Raw genomic sequence first — 16,400 nt, 5'->3', positions numbered from 1 at the left:
GGCTAAACAGGTGCCATAAAGCTTAAGTGTTCTTTTCTTTTTGCCTGATATCAAGTACCAACTAGAAATTTAGTCTTTAGCAGTCCATATTCTGATTTGGCCAGCGAGGCTTCCTACCTACGTATAGAACCTTCTAAAGAGATAAAAGGAAGATTATTTTGATGTTGTTTCTCGCTGGACCATGATGAAGCTTGAAATGTTACTGTTAACTTAATGCCCAAACAGGCAGTATCCCTGACTTCCCAAACTGGAAAGATAACCAACAGGAAAATGACAGCTGAGGGTCAGGGCCAGGGCCAGGGCCATAGAAAGAGGACATCTGTATAGCCAAAGAGGCAGCACAGCTACAATGCAGGGCTTTCTTAAAGCAAGAATTCAAGAGACACACCAAATATTTTCTTTAAAGAAAGCACTTTATTTTCCATTTAAACAACTTGGTCACAGGACATCATTTTACACAATTGGCAGTAATTTGCAAAATCTTCATTTAAAAGGCCTGTGTCTGCATCTGAGGTGATAAGAGGATCTGAAAACAAGTATAAAAACAGTGCAAAATGTTTAGCCCCCCAGCCTCCAGAGTTGGCTTCAGATATCCCTTTTCATGTTCCCCGGGGCCAGTTATGCTAAATGTTGAATTTAATAGTAAATAAGTGTTCCTGGGCTTCCAGATAATAAGTATTTCTGGTCTAACATAAGACCCAGAGATCTCATCAACTGAAAAGGCTCAAAAGCACTAAGAACTCAAACCATCACCTGGACCAGCAGGTCAGGAGCTGAGCTTTCAAGCTCTGTGCTGTGCTATCTTGTCTGTGGCCTCACCTGAAGACAGACCAGAGTTTAGTAGCATCAGTAACTAGACCAGACAGCTTGGTTTGAAGCTCTGTGTTTTATACAATGCATCTGTGGAATAAAAGGTGCCACCCAGAGGGTTGGAGCACCAAGGAGTCAAAAGCCCAACTCTGCCTCCAACACACGAAAGTCCCCCTTAACCACACTGTCTTTGGCTGCTGCTGCTATTAGCGCCAGCTCCAGTGTGGACTATTGTCACTCAGCAACAGGATTAAACTCAGCAGATTCTGCAAAGCAGAGCCAATGCTCACAAACACTGCAACATGAATTTGGTATCGGGGTTAGCATGGCTCTCACTCTCCCCTGCATAGGCTGTACTATCTAATTTAAAATGGCACACTTGTCAGGTTGTGGCTGAAAAAACCAGATTCCCAAACAATTGCCTCAAGAAAAAGTCTCCTATCATCCACTGCTTGTTTGAGAAAATTCTCCTTTTCAAAACGCAGGACACAAACGTATGGCTAAAATGGAGTTAAGTCGTAAACTACTTGTTACCTAGTTTAAAGAGATCCCTAAACCTCAAAAAAAAAAAAAAAAAAAAAGTAAATTTTTACACATCCTGGTTAAAACTGTGCTTCCAGATGTCATGTTTTTGCTTACATTAGTCGAGCTTTATAACACAAAGCTAGTGTCCACAGAAATAGTCTGTTAAGCAGATGGTCAATATTATGTAGAGTCTTACTGGCATTGTGTTTTCTGGCAGTGGAAGATCCAGTATAGAAAATTTCTCTTGCCAAGACTATTCAAAGTACCAAGGACTACTGAGAAACTTTGTAGCAGTCTTTCTGCTAGGCAGATGGTACAGTGGAAGACAACAATTAGTTCATTCACTAAAGGCAAACACTATTTGGAAAGCAAAAATTTACAGTATCCTAAACACAAGCACGTGTGGCCTAAGTGAATAAGCAGCAGTTGTCCCAAAAACACACTGAAGGTAACTCTGGTAACCTACCAAAGAGGTGTTAATGACTGGTTCATCTCAGGAGGGCCCAGCCAGACCCACCAAAGTGCTCTGTGGGTATCAGAAGAAAATATCAAAGAACTTCCTCCTTTCATGCAATCCTAATCCTTAAACAGGAAGAGTCTTCAGAAAGTTCATGAAAAATGTGAATTATGAAAAAAACTGAGTTTCAATTTTTGCACTAAAATAAACCTTTACGTCCATTTTCCATGAGCTTTTTGATGTGCCCACATACTTACGTTGACTCTCTCAAACAGACCCACTCCTCTTCCCCAGCACTGTGATCATGTGAGTGCTCAGAACGTAACAGGCAGTTTATTAAGCAGCTTCACATTCACAGTGTTTAACAGATGCTGAGGATGTAGTGTGGGAGAAGAGACCTGCTTGTTGAAAATCACGTCCAAGGGGCTTGATCCTCTGGCCGAGACACTGCTGGTTTACAGGTTCACAGAGCATTCTGCACTGCTGCCGTCACTCCGGAACGTATTCATTAAGAGGTCTTGTCCTTGCAAAGATTGCCACAATAAATTCCTCTGCAATTTGGAGACAATCAAGGCCTTTAACGAAATCCCTCAAATAGTTCCACAGCACAAAAAGGCTCAGAAATCTAGGGATACAGTCCAGGGATGTTCCAGATCCTACGGAAGCACTGCTCACACACAGCCCCTTGTTTGCTGTTGCCTGCCGTACAAGCATTTCCGAAAGCTTTCACCCCACAAACCACTGACCTTTTGCCAGGTTCAAAACTGTAATCTGTGTTCTCAAGGAATGTAAAGTAAGCATCATAGTTCCAATAAGCCAGAAATATATACAAGGAGTCCTAGCCAAGTGAAGGAAAATGAGTTGCCTCAACCAGGCAATCACATAACAGTAAGCTGTTAAAAAGATGGTGATCATCCCTATTCTCCCAAATGACTCTGGTCTTTATGTACTACCTACCTTCATCACACTCTATTTTGATTGCTGTTAAAGATGTAGCAAGCTAAAATTACTGCCTATACTAACGTTCCTATATATTTTTGTTATCAATTGCAATTCAATCAGTGTTGGCTACACAGCTGACATTCAAGAGATGTGACAACTACCAATTTCTGCCCACATATGCTGTCCCTGACATGCTTACGATCTCTCTTATCTAACACCTATACAGAAAGAAACTAGTTATATTCAATCCAACTTCAATGCTGGCTGTGGACCAGAAAGAGGACATCACCGTAGAAACCACAGTGTCGGCTAACATCCCAGGCTTGCATTGTGGCTCACCGCCCTGGACTACGGAGCCTCTCGTTCATTAAGTATCGTCTCTGGAGAGAGCAAGGATGAGCCTGATTAAACACGTTTCAACTGTCTTACAGCCAGCCCAATGACTGGAAAGACCAGGGCCAGTGCTGGCTGCAGAGGGCAGAACTGCAAGAAGGAGCGCTGTTTCCTCTCAACATTCCTAAAGTGAGCACTCTCTTCCCTGTATCAAACCAAGGCAAACTTAAGACTGAGTTATCTTTGGGATTGCACAACAGTACAGGAATAAAACCAGATGTTCCCAGAGGGTATTTTCCCCATGAGAAATTCCCTCATCTTGATTCTATGGCAGAATGACCTATTCCATATAAATATTTAATCTTTGATATATTTTCAGTTTTGAGATATGATTAAGGAAATCACTTCTTATTTTTGGGAAAAGTGAGGGAAGAATTATAGTCCTATTAGCAGAAAGCACATATACCCTGTTGTTTCTCTCCTAGTGAGATACTTCTACTTAAGGAAGGGTGAATGAGAAGTAATGTACAAATTGAGTAGAAAGATGTCAGTCAACTCAAAGAAAGTGCATGCCAGAACAATGTGAATGCCAGAAGACTGATTTTTGTAATTTAGTGCTATAAAATGATAACATTTGAAATACTTACATGAACCAAAAAAAAAAAAAAAATCAAGCCCTTGATGTTAATTAGCCTCCCTACCCAGGCAAGAAAGTGAAGTGTTGCCAAGGAGTGTCCATTCTCCTCTTCCAGCCACCGTCACAAATGTGCTAGCACCTTAGCAGGTGAAACGTGGAAAGGAAAAGAACATTAATGCTTACTGGAGTTACTTCTAGTAAATCCAAATGGAATATGTAAAAAAAAAATAAGAACTCATTGCCTGAACTCATGCCCACTGTACATTACGCCAGTAACAATTACCTTTACAACTGCTATCAACTGCCTTTCAAGGTCAGATGACTGGCAGCAACCCATCTGGTCCTCTCCCCCGCTCGGGCAGTTACCGTCCAGTGCTTCAGAAGCTCCTGTAACTGCACGGCATTACTGAAAACTCATCGCCCACTTCCACTGGCTTCCGTCTTGGCATTCTGCCAGTACCACTTCATGCCTCCAGGGGCTTCAGTTGCTTCCAGTGCTCTCCACACCTCTCGTCCCTCATGTGACCCTCACAATGGCTCTGTGAGGTAGCCAGGGCAGCCGTGGGTACCCCACCTTACGGATGAACCTGAGACTTGGGAAAGTGACTCAACTAATGGTCACATGGCTATTAAGATTGAAAGAGCGACTAGAAACTACCCTAATCCAAAACTCTTCACCCCCCCATTAATGGACGGGAGTTGCTTCAATCAATTTGTGCATTAGCAATCCACATCCTTTTCAACTTCTGGTGACCAAAGTCAATTCCTAAGGTGACTGGAAAAGAATGGCTCTACTTTTACTGCTTCAAAATAAAAATCTCACAAGTTGTGAAGTTGGCAAAACTAACTTCGCCCCAGTCCAGTCTCTAAACCTGAGCATGGCCCCGGAATGCCTTTAGGAAATCAAGGCTACACGTGAACATGCCACGAAGACACGGACGTGTGAAATGCAAGGGAGGCAGAGGGCAGAGCCATCCCTCAGAGGCGGACAGAAGGCACTTCAGACAATGTCCTCAGCAGGGTGGTGGAACGCGCGTGTGCCCAGCGTGGAGAACTGGTGCCAGTTCCGCAGGAAGCCCCGATTGTACTGGCCTGTGTCCACGATGAGTCCACAGAGGAGCCGCCGCCCAGTCTTCTGCCGCAGAGCCTGCTGGACCTCCCTCTCGGTCACGTTGTAGCTGATGTTGATCAGCTGGATCAGGAAGATGTAGGCCATGCCTGCTGTGATGATCACAGAGTACCACACGCAGGTGAAGGACAGAGCCGAGCTGGGAGGGGGACAGGCCGGTCAGGGTTGCCATCTGTGTCACACACGGACAGCTGCTGCCACTCCAACATTTTACACACGTTCTACTCATCACTAAGGACTCTGGCACCTCCCCCAGTCCTCCAAACATCAAGAGCCAGCTTAAAGATGAGAATTAACGTGTTCTATTGTACCTGGTGATCCTCAGTGCCTTTGTCTACCATGTTATACTAGAACAGCAACAGCTGTTTTTGGCATTTTGTGTCTTGCACACAACTAGCACAGGGCCTGAAGGAATGGTGTTCAACGCCCGTGGGCTGACTGAATGCACAGTCCCTGAACTGGAGCCAACTAACTCATGAGAAGACAAGGGCTCCAGGCGACACTGTGAGCTTCCTCCTGGAAGCCGGAGGTGGACCCCTGGGGGCAGGGCTGCAGTTCTCCATTCTCTCTGCAGTCCAGTGCTGATGAGAACACTAAGATGACAGCCCCACCTTCCAGCAGCCCCTTACTCACCTGTACAGACGTGGGGCACAGTAGCATTCACAATTCAGCTCCTAAAGCCGAACCCTGGCCCAGGACAGGAAAGCTCCTTCCAGGCTCACTAGTGAGACTATGGGGGAGGGGCTGCCAACTGGCATCTGCCAGTGGATCATGTCCATTCAAACATTCACCAATCAAGAGTGGGTTGGAGAGGCTTTGAAAAATATAAGACTTTTGGATTGAAAAAAAAAAAACAAAACCAAGTGGAAGCTGGGTGTGCTTTCTCAATTGTCACAGAGACAATGAGATGTTAATAGGAAATGAGGTGAGGGGTATATGGGAAACTCATTGTATTACCACCTCACAATTTTAGTTTCATAAAAGGTATTCTGAAATAAAATATCTAAAAAAACAGAGTGAGTTGGAAATACATTCACTCCGAATCTTCATGTGTGAAGCTGAAAGATGTCTTGGTGATGATGAAATCCAAGGACCTCATCAGAAAGACAAGGCGCCATGAGTCACCCACACGGAGTAGGGGCAGGCCACAGCAGGCCCATGCCCTCAGCTCCTTCCTGCCGCCCCCCAGGACCCAGAGGTGTGCTGCTCCGCTTAGGACGCTCATCCTCCCCAACCTCAGCAAAGACACCCTGAGGAGAAGGGCCGGCCCTTCCAACCACGCCCACAAATGCTCATCCAGGATGGATTGATAGAGATGGGAAACACATGCCCTCCTGAGACACTGGTGACAAAGAGCAAGCGTTCCTCTGAAAACAAGGAATGAAAAGAAAGAAACCACAGACACCACAAATATGGTGGAGGAAGAAGCCAGATGTGGGCAGGCAGGGGCAGTGGGGGCTGACGCTGCAGATCCCTAGCGTTGGCCATAAACGGGGCCCCACCCAACAGTGCCCAAGGAAACTGTGACCTGGATAGTACAGTAATCAGGAGAGGTTGTTTAAAAAAAAAAAAAAAAAAAGTAGAACAGAACAAACCAAGAGAGATTAGGAAGAAAAAGCAGGTTGGAGAGAAGCAGAGCCCTCCCCAAAGGGGTTGGCAGCACTCAATTATTATTGGGCTAAAAAAATCACCAGAAAGCAGCAATAAAGTGGGAGGAGTTTCCTGGTGCTAATGACAGAACAGGACACATGGAGAGCCTGGGACGTGAGTTTTTACTACTGTTTCAGTTCTACTGGCCGTGGGAAGGGTCACTGGATGCTGGAGCCCTGAATTAGTCTGGGCCTGTGTGTACAGCACTGGCGCTTGACTATTTGAAGGTCAGTGATGCGTCTGACATCACCCTAGGAAATGCACATAGCCATCGCACTATTTTATTGGCAGTTTCAGGGGTACCCAGGCCTGTGCTACATTTTGCCTCACCTGGCAGCCAAGTTATCAGCCCCTGTTAATGGCAACATCCATTACTTCCCCCGTGGTTCTCTTCTGTGGTATCCATAACTCACCTGTAATTTGCATAAACTCCAGGACAGTAGAAGAGAGCTGTGAAGACACTTCTATCTCTACAAATGGTATCCAGGGTCAGCGTGATCCCGTACACCGAGGTGAGCAAGAAGATCAAAAGGGCAAGTATAAATGCTTGATGATTTGATTCTCCAACGCAGCTATTTATCCTCAAAACAGCACAGGAGAAAAAAAAAATACATGTTTTAAAGAGTTCTCAATGCAATTCACATAAAAAACAAAGTTCAAAACAGGGCAAGTGTGAATTTCAGTTATTAAAAAGGTCTCTGTTTTTTCAACATTAGGGAGTTAAAAACCTTGCCAACTTAGGGACACTGTCTTATATTCTCTACTCTTTGCAAAGTGGAATTACGTCATTAGTTTAAGAACAAGATGAAGTAAAAAGCAGAAAGTGGCTAACCAATCTTCATCACTACTAAGCGAAGTGTATCACTTAGCTATGAAGAAAGTTGGCATTATCATCACCATGATAAACAAAGGGAGATAAGTAAGTTATGAAAACTTACAAATGCTAAATTGGGGACGGGCTTTTGGCACAGTGGGCAAGCTGCCACACGGATGCTTGCATTCTGTGACCGGAATACCTAGATTCACATCCTGGCCCTACTTCCAGTTCCAGCTTCCTGCTAACGTGTGCCCCAAGAGGCCGCAGGTGAAGGCTCCCATACTGGGGTTCCTCTTCCGCTTCCCTCCTTTGGAAACCTGGATTGAATCCCAGGCTCTTGGCTTTGGCCCGGCCCAGCCTTGGCTGTTGTGGCCATTTGAGTAATGAACCAGCAGAGGGGAGAACTCTGTCTTTCGAGTGAATAAAATTTTAAAAGACTGGTTAATCAGAATTACTATACACTATGGAAAACATGCTTGTGGTGTACAGAGAGTAATAAAAAGATTAAAAGAAGTTAGAACCATCGTGTGGGGTACAGAACAAATATGCAGGCTACTTAACAGGTACAAATCTGTATCGTGGCAATTTGTGGTACAGGCAGGCCCTCCTGCCCGCTGCACATGGGGCTGTGCCGGTGGCCCCAGGAGATGTCCAAGACCATCTGCAAACAGCCAGTACACATCCATGTGTACACACGTATGCACCCCTAGCAATGAAGACACAGAAACACCTGTTCGCTGCTCAAGACAAAGTCCTAGGAAAGTGATGTCTCTCTACTTGAGCTGTGAACCTAAGTCTGCTCCAGTGCCCAGCCGCCTTCCTGCATCCTCACACCCCCTTTTGAGGGGGAGGTATGCTACATGATCCAACTCTAGACACAAAACGCACGAATTCATGGATCAGACTGCCTTACGAGCAATAAGGCTGCGAGCGTGCTACCTACAGCAGCCACATCTGAATAACTGCCCTCCCTTTCAATTACACGCACTCCCTAAAGCCCAACATTCTCTACATGTTGCACTTGACAGCTTATGGGCCTCACAGGTCTTCATTGGTACTGGCCAGCTGGAAGGTACAAAAGAAGCCCATCTCTCTGCAGATAACAAACCAGAAAATTACCTCATGGGGCCTCAACTCGATAACGTTGATTGCAAATTAGTGGTAGCACTGAAAGGGTTACAGATAGGTCACACACAAGAGGACAGAAGAGTCACTTAAAAATAAGAGAACACTTTCTTTAGCTCTGTGTTCAAAAGGAGGAGCACAGGGAACTATGCCTATACTGATTCTGATAAATCCTTTAAAAAAAAAACAAAACCGTCACTGTGGTGCTGTTGCCACTTGGGATGCCTGCATCCCACATGGGAGGGCCTGGTTTGAGCCCGGCTACTCCACATCCAATCCAGCTTCCTGCTAATGCATCCTGGGAGGCAGCAGGTGACGTCAGCTCAAGTGCGTGGGCCCCTGTCACCTACGTGGGAGACCAGATGGAGTTGTTGGCTCCTGCCTTCAGCCTAACCCAGCCCTGGCTGCTGAGGGCTTCTGGAGAATGAACCAGCAGATGGCAGGTCTCTCTCTAGCTCTGCCTTTCAAGTAGATGAAAATAAACATTTTTAAAAAATCATTCAACTATAGCTTCTTCTCTATTAGAAAGAAGAAAATCAATGAAGAGCAGTTCAGAAGAAAATTGAAAGAAAAAAAAATCCAACCTTTTCGGTTATGCTCCTCCAGGAGTGACTGAAGGAACTGAATCTGTGAAAGTGGAAAACCTGATGACTAAGTGGGAACATTGTGACAGCCCACAAATATCCGCAAGGTGTAAAGCCGGGAAGGACGGGAATGTGAGGACGGCACAGAGGAGGCTCAGGCCCGCCTGGCGCCGTGCACAGGGGTTCCCACCATCCGGGCCTCCCGCCTGCCCCCACATACCAGACACAGTGATGATCCATCCTCCGCACACAGAGGCCACAGATCCGGCAGTGCCACGCCCGTGCCGGCCGCACCAGCTGACACTTGGCACACCAGTCCTCCTTCGGCTTGGTGGGGCTCCCAGCCTGCATCCTGGGGGAGCCCTTAAGGTCTTCCTTTGGGGTGCGATTGTTGAGGCCGCCCGCCGTCTCCGCGCCAGGAAACCCTTTGGTCTTCTCCAGCCCTTTTCTCAGCAGGCCTTCGGTGTGGCTGCTGCTTGGCGACCTGTCGCTGCCTGCTGGGTTGCTGAGGTAGCCCGGGTTCTTCTTGGCTCTGTACAGGGCTAAGAGTATCAGAAATAAGCCGCAGGTGAGCACGGCCAGCTGGGTGGGCCCCACACGCCCTTTGGGGACCACTTCCTGCAGGAACACGTAGTACATGTAGCCCAGCGAGAACAGTCCAAGGCTCAGGAAAAACAGCGTCTGTTCTTTCCTTCTGTGAGTGAGGTAGTAGTACCACAGTGCCAGCACAGGGAGTGAGGTCAGGACCACCGCGCCCAGGAGGAAGTGCCAGGAAGCCACGTGAAGGAAGACGGGCAGCAGCACGAGCGGCGGGACGAGGCTGACGTTGACTCTCTTGGCTCCCCTAAGCCAAGGAATCCGGAGGCGATCAGAAATCGTGTCCATGATTCTCTCACAGGTCTCCGGCCGCACGGATTTACACGTCATCCATCTACTCAGAAAGAGCACACAGAGAAGCCACTTTATATCTGTTGAATTAAAAACCACAGAACGCTGAATGCCAAACAGCGGGATGAGTAATAAAAGACATCAGAGGCCAAAGCATTCGACTTCCTTACTATTAAACATGAGCTCTCCAGGTTCATGTGTCGTTATTTATACACAGGGACAAGAAGCTAAGGTGCAGAAATGTAACAGTCCAGATTATCTCTCCAGTAAACACATCCCCGGCTACATACTCATCCTCAGGCAGACCCTTCGGGCTGGGCGGGGCAGTCATGAGCGCCTCAGTACCACTCACGACCTAGTTGTAAAGGCCACACCAGAACTCAAGAATCCCCAGGAAAGTGACCAGGCAGGCACAGGTCTCCAGTGAGCTCCTCACGATAGCAGACGTCCCAGAGGGCTCGGGAGAGTGAACACTTCTGGGCGGGGGTCCCTACAGGGGCCTCTGTGGAGACAGCGTGCTCAGCCCAGATGCTGATGGCCGGCCAGCCAGCACTTCAGCGTGCGTGCCAACAGAAAGAAAGCTGTGCAGCACAAAACCTGCTCGAGGCCCAGGCAGAAAATCATTCTTCTAAGGAAGGATACAGAGCAGACTGGTGTAAGAGATGACTGGGCCAGCTGAACGGAGGGTATCTGCTAGCTTTTTCGCACACTTAATCTGTGCCGTGGTCCTTACGTGTGAGCCTCACTACCTCCATTCATGTATCAAAAGCTAATCCCCAAGTGCAAGAGGGCTGAGAGGTGGGCCCTTCCGGAGGTGTTGGGTCATGAGGGAAGCCCCACGGATCTGACTGGTGCCCTTATGAAAGAGGCCCAGGGAAGCTAATTCTTCCCTTCTGCCTTGTGAGGGGCAGCATGAGGTGCCATGGATGAAGCAGAGAGCACGCCTCCCCCAGGCACTGAAACTGCATGTTTGACCTTAGACTTCTCAGCCTCCAGAACACAGTAGTCCCGACTAAGACAGACACTGGCACCCCGAAGTGGGCCACTGGCAGCTTTGGAGCTGGGGGATGGGTAAAGAGTAAGGGTTTGAAGCACATGATAGCAAAAGCCCAACTTACTGTAACTGAACTAGCCAGCACGATTCTGGTTAGGGCTCAGAAGAAAAGAGCTACATCCCCCTCGTAGGGATGAACTACGAGGCCATGAACGGAAGGTTAGTAGACACAAGGATGGAAAAGGCCATTCTGATGAGGTCTCAGACAGAAATAAGCAACGTGTTATCAGAAACCGAAGGAAAGGCAATCCTTGTTAAACAGCGGCAAAAAGCTGGGCTGGAGTGTGTTTGTGTCCTGGGCATGTAACGGAAGCCAGAGCTCCGGAGCAATGAGACTGCTCATATTTGGCAGAAGAAATCTCTACATGTTTGTGCTACCACAAGGCTTCTCATGAATGCTTATGGTAAAATAGGAAGAGAAACAATTTATAATCAAAGGGAAACAATTAGAAGTTTGGAGAACTCAAAGCTCTCTAGTCTTGTCCATATTGAAACAAATGAGAAGGTGTGTTTTGAGAGACCACCAAGTTGGGGAGTGTGGAGATCCCCATGGATCAGCCCTGTGCACCTCATCAAGACAATGGAAGAATGACCCTGGGTGCGTGTTGGAGACCCTTGGGGCTGTCACTCCCATCGCAAGCCTGGTGTGCCAGAGCCCTTGGGATAGAAGGGTTTCGTAACATGGGTCAGGGCACTGTGGGCCCAGGGCTCGCTGCCCAGCACCACCTCGAGGCTCTGCTCCACTCACACTGTTGCAGCGCTGCATAGGGATCTGGGCTATGGCTCCAGTGGACCCAGGTGTGCTGCGGGCAGCAGTGGCCACCCTCCAAAGGGCAAAGGTCGTCAATCTGGGCAGCATCTAGACGGTGCCAACTTTGCAGGCATTTGAAGTGTCAAAGAGCTGGAGAGGCAAGGCTACTTCCTCCATGTCAAAAGATACCCCAGACAGCCTGAGGCCAAGGCTGACCACGAAAGCCCCCACCATGCCCAGTGAAACCCTGGGGATGGCATCACCATAGAGAGCCCCCACTGAGTCAGTACCTAACAGAGAAGTATGGGCAGGGCTCTCCCTAAGACTCTAGGCTGACAGAGCCACCAGGGTGCAACTCCAAGCTGGAAGAGCTTAGACCTCTGACTTAAACCAATGGAAGCTGCAGTGTGGGGTGTGCCCGCAGAGCAGGGATACCTGCAGCCATAGGCGCCCATCCCCATGTGTCCAGAAGGAGGAATATCTTGTCAAAGAAGATTATTTTCAAGTCTTAATACTGTTTGCTTTTCTGGGACTTGTCAGTAATTCTTTCCTTTTTTTTTTTTTTTTTTTAAAAGATCTATTTGTTTTTGAAAAGCAGAGAGTGAGACTTAGGAGGAAAGAGATAGAGAGAAATCTTCTATCTGCTAGTTCACTCCCCAGATGGCCTCAAGCCAGGACCAAGAACTATACCAGGGTCTCTCATGCAGGTGGCAGGAGCCCAAGTACTTGAGCCATTTTCTCTTGCCTTCCCAGGCACATTGACAAGAAGCTGAATCAGAAGAGCAACCGAGACTCGAACCAGCACTCTGCTATGGAATTACTGATATGGGATGTGGTGGTTTAACCCATTGCTCCACAATGCCTGCCCCTTGTTTCCTATTTTTCACTTTTGGAATGGGAATGTCAATTCTATGCATGTCCCACTATTGTATCTTGGAAACACATAATGTTTCATTTCACAAGCTCACAGCTGGAGGGGAATTTGCCTCAGCAAAGGAGCAGAACTTGAGTCTCTCCCACACCTAATTTGTACACTGTGGATTTTGCAGCTTCTGAGTTCATGCCAGAACAAGTTAAGACTAACTGGGCTATGGGGATGAAATGAATATATTGTGCATGTGAGAAGAACATGAACTTGGGGGGCAAGGGTAGAGAACAGCAGTAAACTGGTAGGGTCTGAATATCTGCATCCCCCAAATTCATATGTTGACTCCTAGGGGCCGGCGCCATGGCACAGTGGGTTAATCTTCCGCCTCCAGCACCAGCATCCCATATGGGCGCCGGTTCTAGTCCCGGCTGCTCCTCTTCTGATCCAGCTCTTTGCTGTGGCCTGGGAAAGCAGTGGAAAATGGCCCAAGTCCTTGGGCCCCTACCCGCATGGGAGACCGGGAGGAAGCACCTGGCTTCTGGCTTCAGATCAGCACAGCTCCGGCCGTTGCGGCCATCTGGGGAGTGAATCAGTGGATGGAAGACTTCTCTCTCTGTCTCTCCCTCTGGTCTGTAACTCTACCTCTCAAATAAATAAATAAAATCTTAAAAAAAAAAAATTCATATGTTGAGTCCTAATCCCCAGTACTAAGTAATTAGTATTTTTTAAAAGATTTATTTATTTATTTGAAAGTCAGAGTTACACAGAGAGAGGAGAGGCAGAGAGAGAGAGAGAGAGAGAGAGGTCTTCCATCCGATGGTTCACTCCCCAATTGGCCGCAACGGCTGGAGCTGCGCCGATCTGAAGCCAGGAGCTTCTTCCCAGTTTCCCATGCGAGTGCAGGGGCCCAAGGACTTGGACCATCTTTACTGCTTTCCCAGGCCGTAGCAGAGAGCTGGATTGGAAGAGGGGCAGCTGGGACTAGAACTGGCTCCCATATGGGACGCCAGCGCCACAGGCAGAGGATTAACCTGCTGAGCCACGGTGCCGGCCCTAAGTAATTAGCATTGAGTGTCTTCAGGAGGCACATTGAGGGTAGAGCCCTCCTTTTTAATAACAGGGTGGGGAAAAGACAGCAACAGAGATCTTCCATCCACTATTCCATTTCCCAAATGCCTGCAGCAGCTGGGACTGGGGCCAGACCAAAGCCAGGAGCTGGGAACTCCATCCAGGTATCCAACATAAGTGGAAGTAAACAAATACTTGAGCCATCACCACTGTCTCCCAAGGTGTGCATTAGCAGGAAGATGAAATTGGAAGTGGAGCCAGGACTCAAACCCAGGCTCTCCATTATGGGATGCGGGTGTCCCAGGCGGCATCTTAATCATTGGACAGGGCCCCCCTGGGTGTGAACAGTGCCCATCCCAAAGCTCACAGGGGCTCATTCGCCCCTCCTGCCAGGTGAGGGTGCCACACAAGAAGCTGACAGGAAGCGGGCTCACCCCTGACACTGCATCGGGCTAGCACTTCCTAGCCTCCGGAACGACGAGTAACTTATGTTGTTTATAAATTACTCAGTCTGAGGTATTTTGGCAACCTGGATGAACTAAGGCTCCAAAGGAAACACAGAGGGGAAAGAAAGACAGTTTTTTTACAGTAGGACTGGAACTTGGTGAGGGCGAGAAGACTACGCAGGAGTCACACAGTGCAGCAGCGCTCAGTGGAAGCCTGGAAGCCCATCTCCGCAGAAGGGCTGCGAGAGCGCACAGGACAGAAGTCCCAGGACAGCCCAGGTCTCCAAGGCCAGGAGGAAGGAAGAGTCAGCAAGGTTAATGGAAGAGCTGCAGTCTTGTGTGATGGCAGTGATGGAAACAGCAGCATTTCTCCTTCATTAATGCGAAGTGCTCCATTTTCCCCAGTATGCATTTTAGACTAAAGAGCCTGTATGTAGACACCTGTAAAAAATGGCTGCAGGCACTGTCAAGGAAGAACTGAAACAGGGTTATGGGTCCTTAGGAGTCAAGGTAGATACTAGCCTGCAGTGGTCCCCTGCACATGCTTTTCAGGCCTAGCCAACACAGCCAGCTCCAAGTCAGCAATTTGCACACAGAAGGACTCCTTGTTAACCAGAAGTAATTACTAATGGCAAATGGAGTTCCCAATATACCTATTATTCCCACATCACACTTTCCAAACGACAACACATTTAAAATATATAATTACTTAGAAAATGGGTAAAAGCAAGGTTACAGTTGTTTTGGGTACAAAATTCTTTGTATGAAAGAATGATGTTGAAAATGTTTTGGATAGTAATTTCCCTCACTGAGAACCGGTGAAGATAAAGGTGAATGAAGTACAATATCCTCAGTCAAGCCACTGCTGCTGCCCACACCAGGGAAGTACATGCCTCTGGCCAGCCTCTCTTCCCACAACCCGGGGGCAGGCCTCCTACCAAACGCCAGGAAAATGACCTTTCAACCCCCAGGGTGCAACCCAGTCCCAAGTCATCTCCGGTGAGAGACCACCGAAAATGTAGGAACTTTCTGGAACAAATATGTTCATTTTCAACACAGATTCTGCCGCCTCACATTTCATTTATTTATTTGTAATCATTTAGCATCCGTAATATCCCTTTACCTGCTCGTTTTCTCCAACATCTCCTCTCTTTAAACATAAAACGATAATGTTCTAGTAAACCAGCCGGGCACACAGTTGTGCACTACTGCGTGATACATCTTTACAACAGCCTCACCCTCAACACTGAAAAAACAACTCTCAATTTTAGACCATTGGCAATGGAAACCAAAAGCAAATGCTCGCGTTCTGCAAGGCTAAGGGGAACGCAGTGGGGTCGGCAACGCGAGACCTCGGATTCTTACCTATCACACCCTTCGTCCAGATCCTGGCAGTCACACAAACAAGCAGCCATGTGGTTCTTTTCCCCATTTCGATCTATGTACTCGCAGCAGCACAGGGGCTCCAACTCAGCTTCTTCGGTTTTCCTTTTCTTCACTGGCTTCATACTGCCCTTCTGTGCGGTGACTGGCACCTGTCACCCCGAGGCGTAAGAAGCCCTCAGAAGGTGAAGGTGGAAAGAACACAACTCACATCTTGTAAACACATCCACGCCTCTGAGTATCCGCCAACGCCTAAGCAACCAAAAAACGAGAAGGAAGCCCGCTGTCACCGGCTTTCGTTGCTCCGCTCGGCCAGGCAGGGGCGCCCAGGGCTCTGGGGGGCTCACAGCTGCCTTCTCTGCCCCCTCCCAGCCAGGGCACACGCCGTTCCCATGGCGACGACCGACCACGCGGCCCGGGACAGCCGGAGCGCGGGCGGCTGCGTTCACCTGCGGGTGCGCACCGGGGAGGGCCAAGCGGTCCCCGCCCCAAGGCTGGGAGCTGGTGGAAACTCACCCCTTGGGGCTGCAGGCAGAAGCGAACCTTACGCCCGCGGACACCGGCGGACGCGCCTGGCTGCTAGACCCAGCAGCCCGGCTCCGGGAACGCCACCGGCACCCGCGCGCAGCGCCCAAGATCGCCGTCCAGCCCTGCCGCTTCGACTGCGCACCGGGCGCGCCTCGGCCGCCCCCCGCCAATCGGGAGGACGTGGGCGGGCCTCGAGCCCCGCCCCGCCCGGAGAATGACCTTGGGAGGGAAGTTACCTGCTCTCCCGACGGAGGTGTGGCTGCAGCCGGAGAGGCGGAGACCGAGCGGAGGCGGTCGGCCCCGCCGGAGAGCGCGGCCCCGTCTGCCGGTCCCGCTCAGCCGCCCACCTGTGAGCACAGCCCGCTCCCCAGCGCGGTCGCCGCCGCCCTCTCCACCCCCGGCCGT

At 48.8% G+C, this 16,400-nt stretch overlaps 1 protein-coding gene across 2 annotated transcripts; it reads right to left on the bottom strand.

Moving 5' to 3' along the window:
• Positions 1–400: 400 nt before the first annotated feature.
• ZDHHC23 (zinc finger DHHC-type palmitoyltransferase 23) lies at positions 401–16,314 on the bottom strand. Of its 2 annotated transcripts, none has more exons than XM_062208384.1 (5): positions 16,232–16,314; positions 15,450–15,719; positions 9,230–9,940; positions 6,897–7,064; positions 401–4,972 (listed from the first exon to the last, which is right to left on the bottom strand). In XM_062208384.1, the coding sequence occupies exons 2-5, from the start codon at positions 15,590–15,592 to the stop codon at positions 4,705–4,707; spliced, it is 1,290 nt and encodes a 429-aa protein (XP_062064368.1). In that variant the 5' UTR covers positions 15,593–15,719; positions 16,232–16,314; the 3' UTR covers positions 401–4,704. The 2 variants fall into 2 exon arrangements, with proteins under 2 accessions (XP_062064368.1, XP_062064377.1); XM_062208393.1 differs by having other exon boundaries at positions 401–4,922.
• Positions 16,315–16,400: the final 86 nt, after the last annotated feature.

This window comes from Lepus europaeus, chromosome 2 (assembly GCF_033115175.1).
Source record: "Lepus europaeus isolate LE1 chromosome 2, mLepTim1.pri, whole genome shotgun sequence".
Taxonomy (NCBI): Eukaryota; Metazoa; Chordata; class Mammalia; order Lagomorpha; family Leporidae; genus Lepus; species Lepus europaeus.
Note: the sequence above shows the minus strand (reverse complement) of the source record. Positions and strands in the feature narration are given on the sequence as shown.

Excerpts from the sequence above, each read along its gene's own strand:
- ZDHHC23 (XM_062208384.1), bottom strand. The coding sequence starts at position 15,592 with ATGAAGCCAGTGAAGAAAAGGAAAACCGAAGAAGCTGAGTTGGAGCCC. Across the intron at positions 7,065-9,229 it reads ATGGATCATCACTGTGTCTG|GATAAATAGCTGCGTTGGAG; the intron begins GTATGTGGGGGC and ends TGCTGTTTTGAG. Across the intron at positions 4,973-6,896 it reads GGAGTTTATGCAAATTACAG|CTCGGCTCTGTCCTTCACCT; the intron begins GTGAGTTATGGA and ends TCCCCCTCCCAG.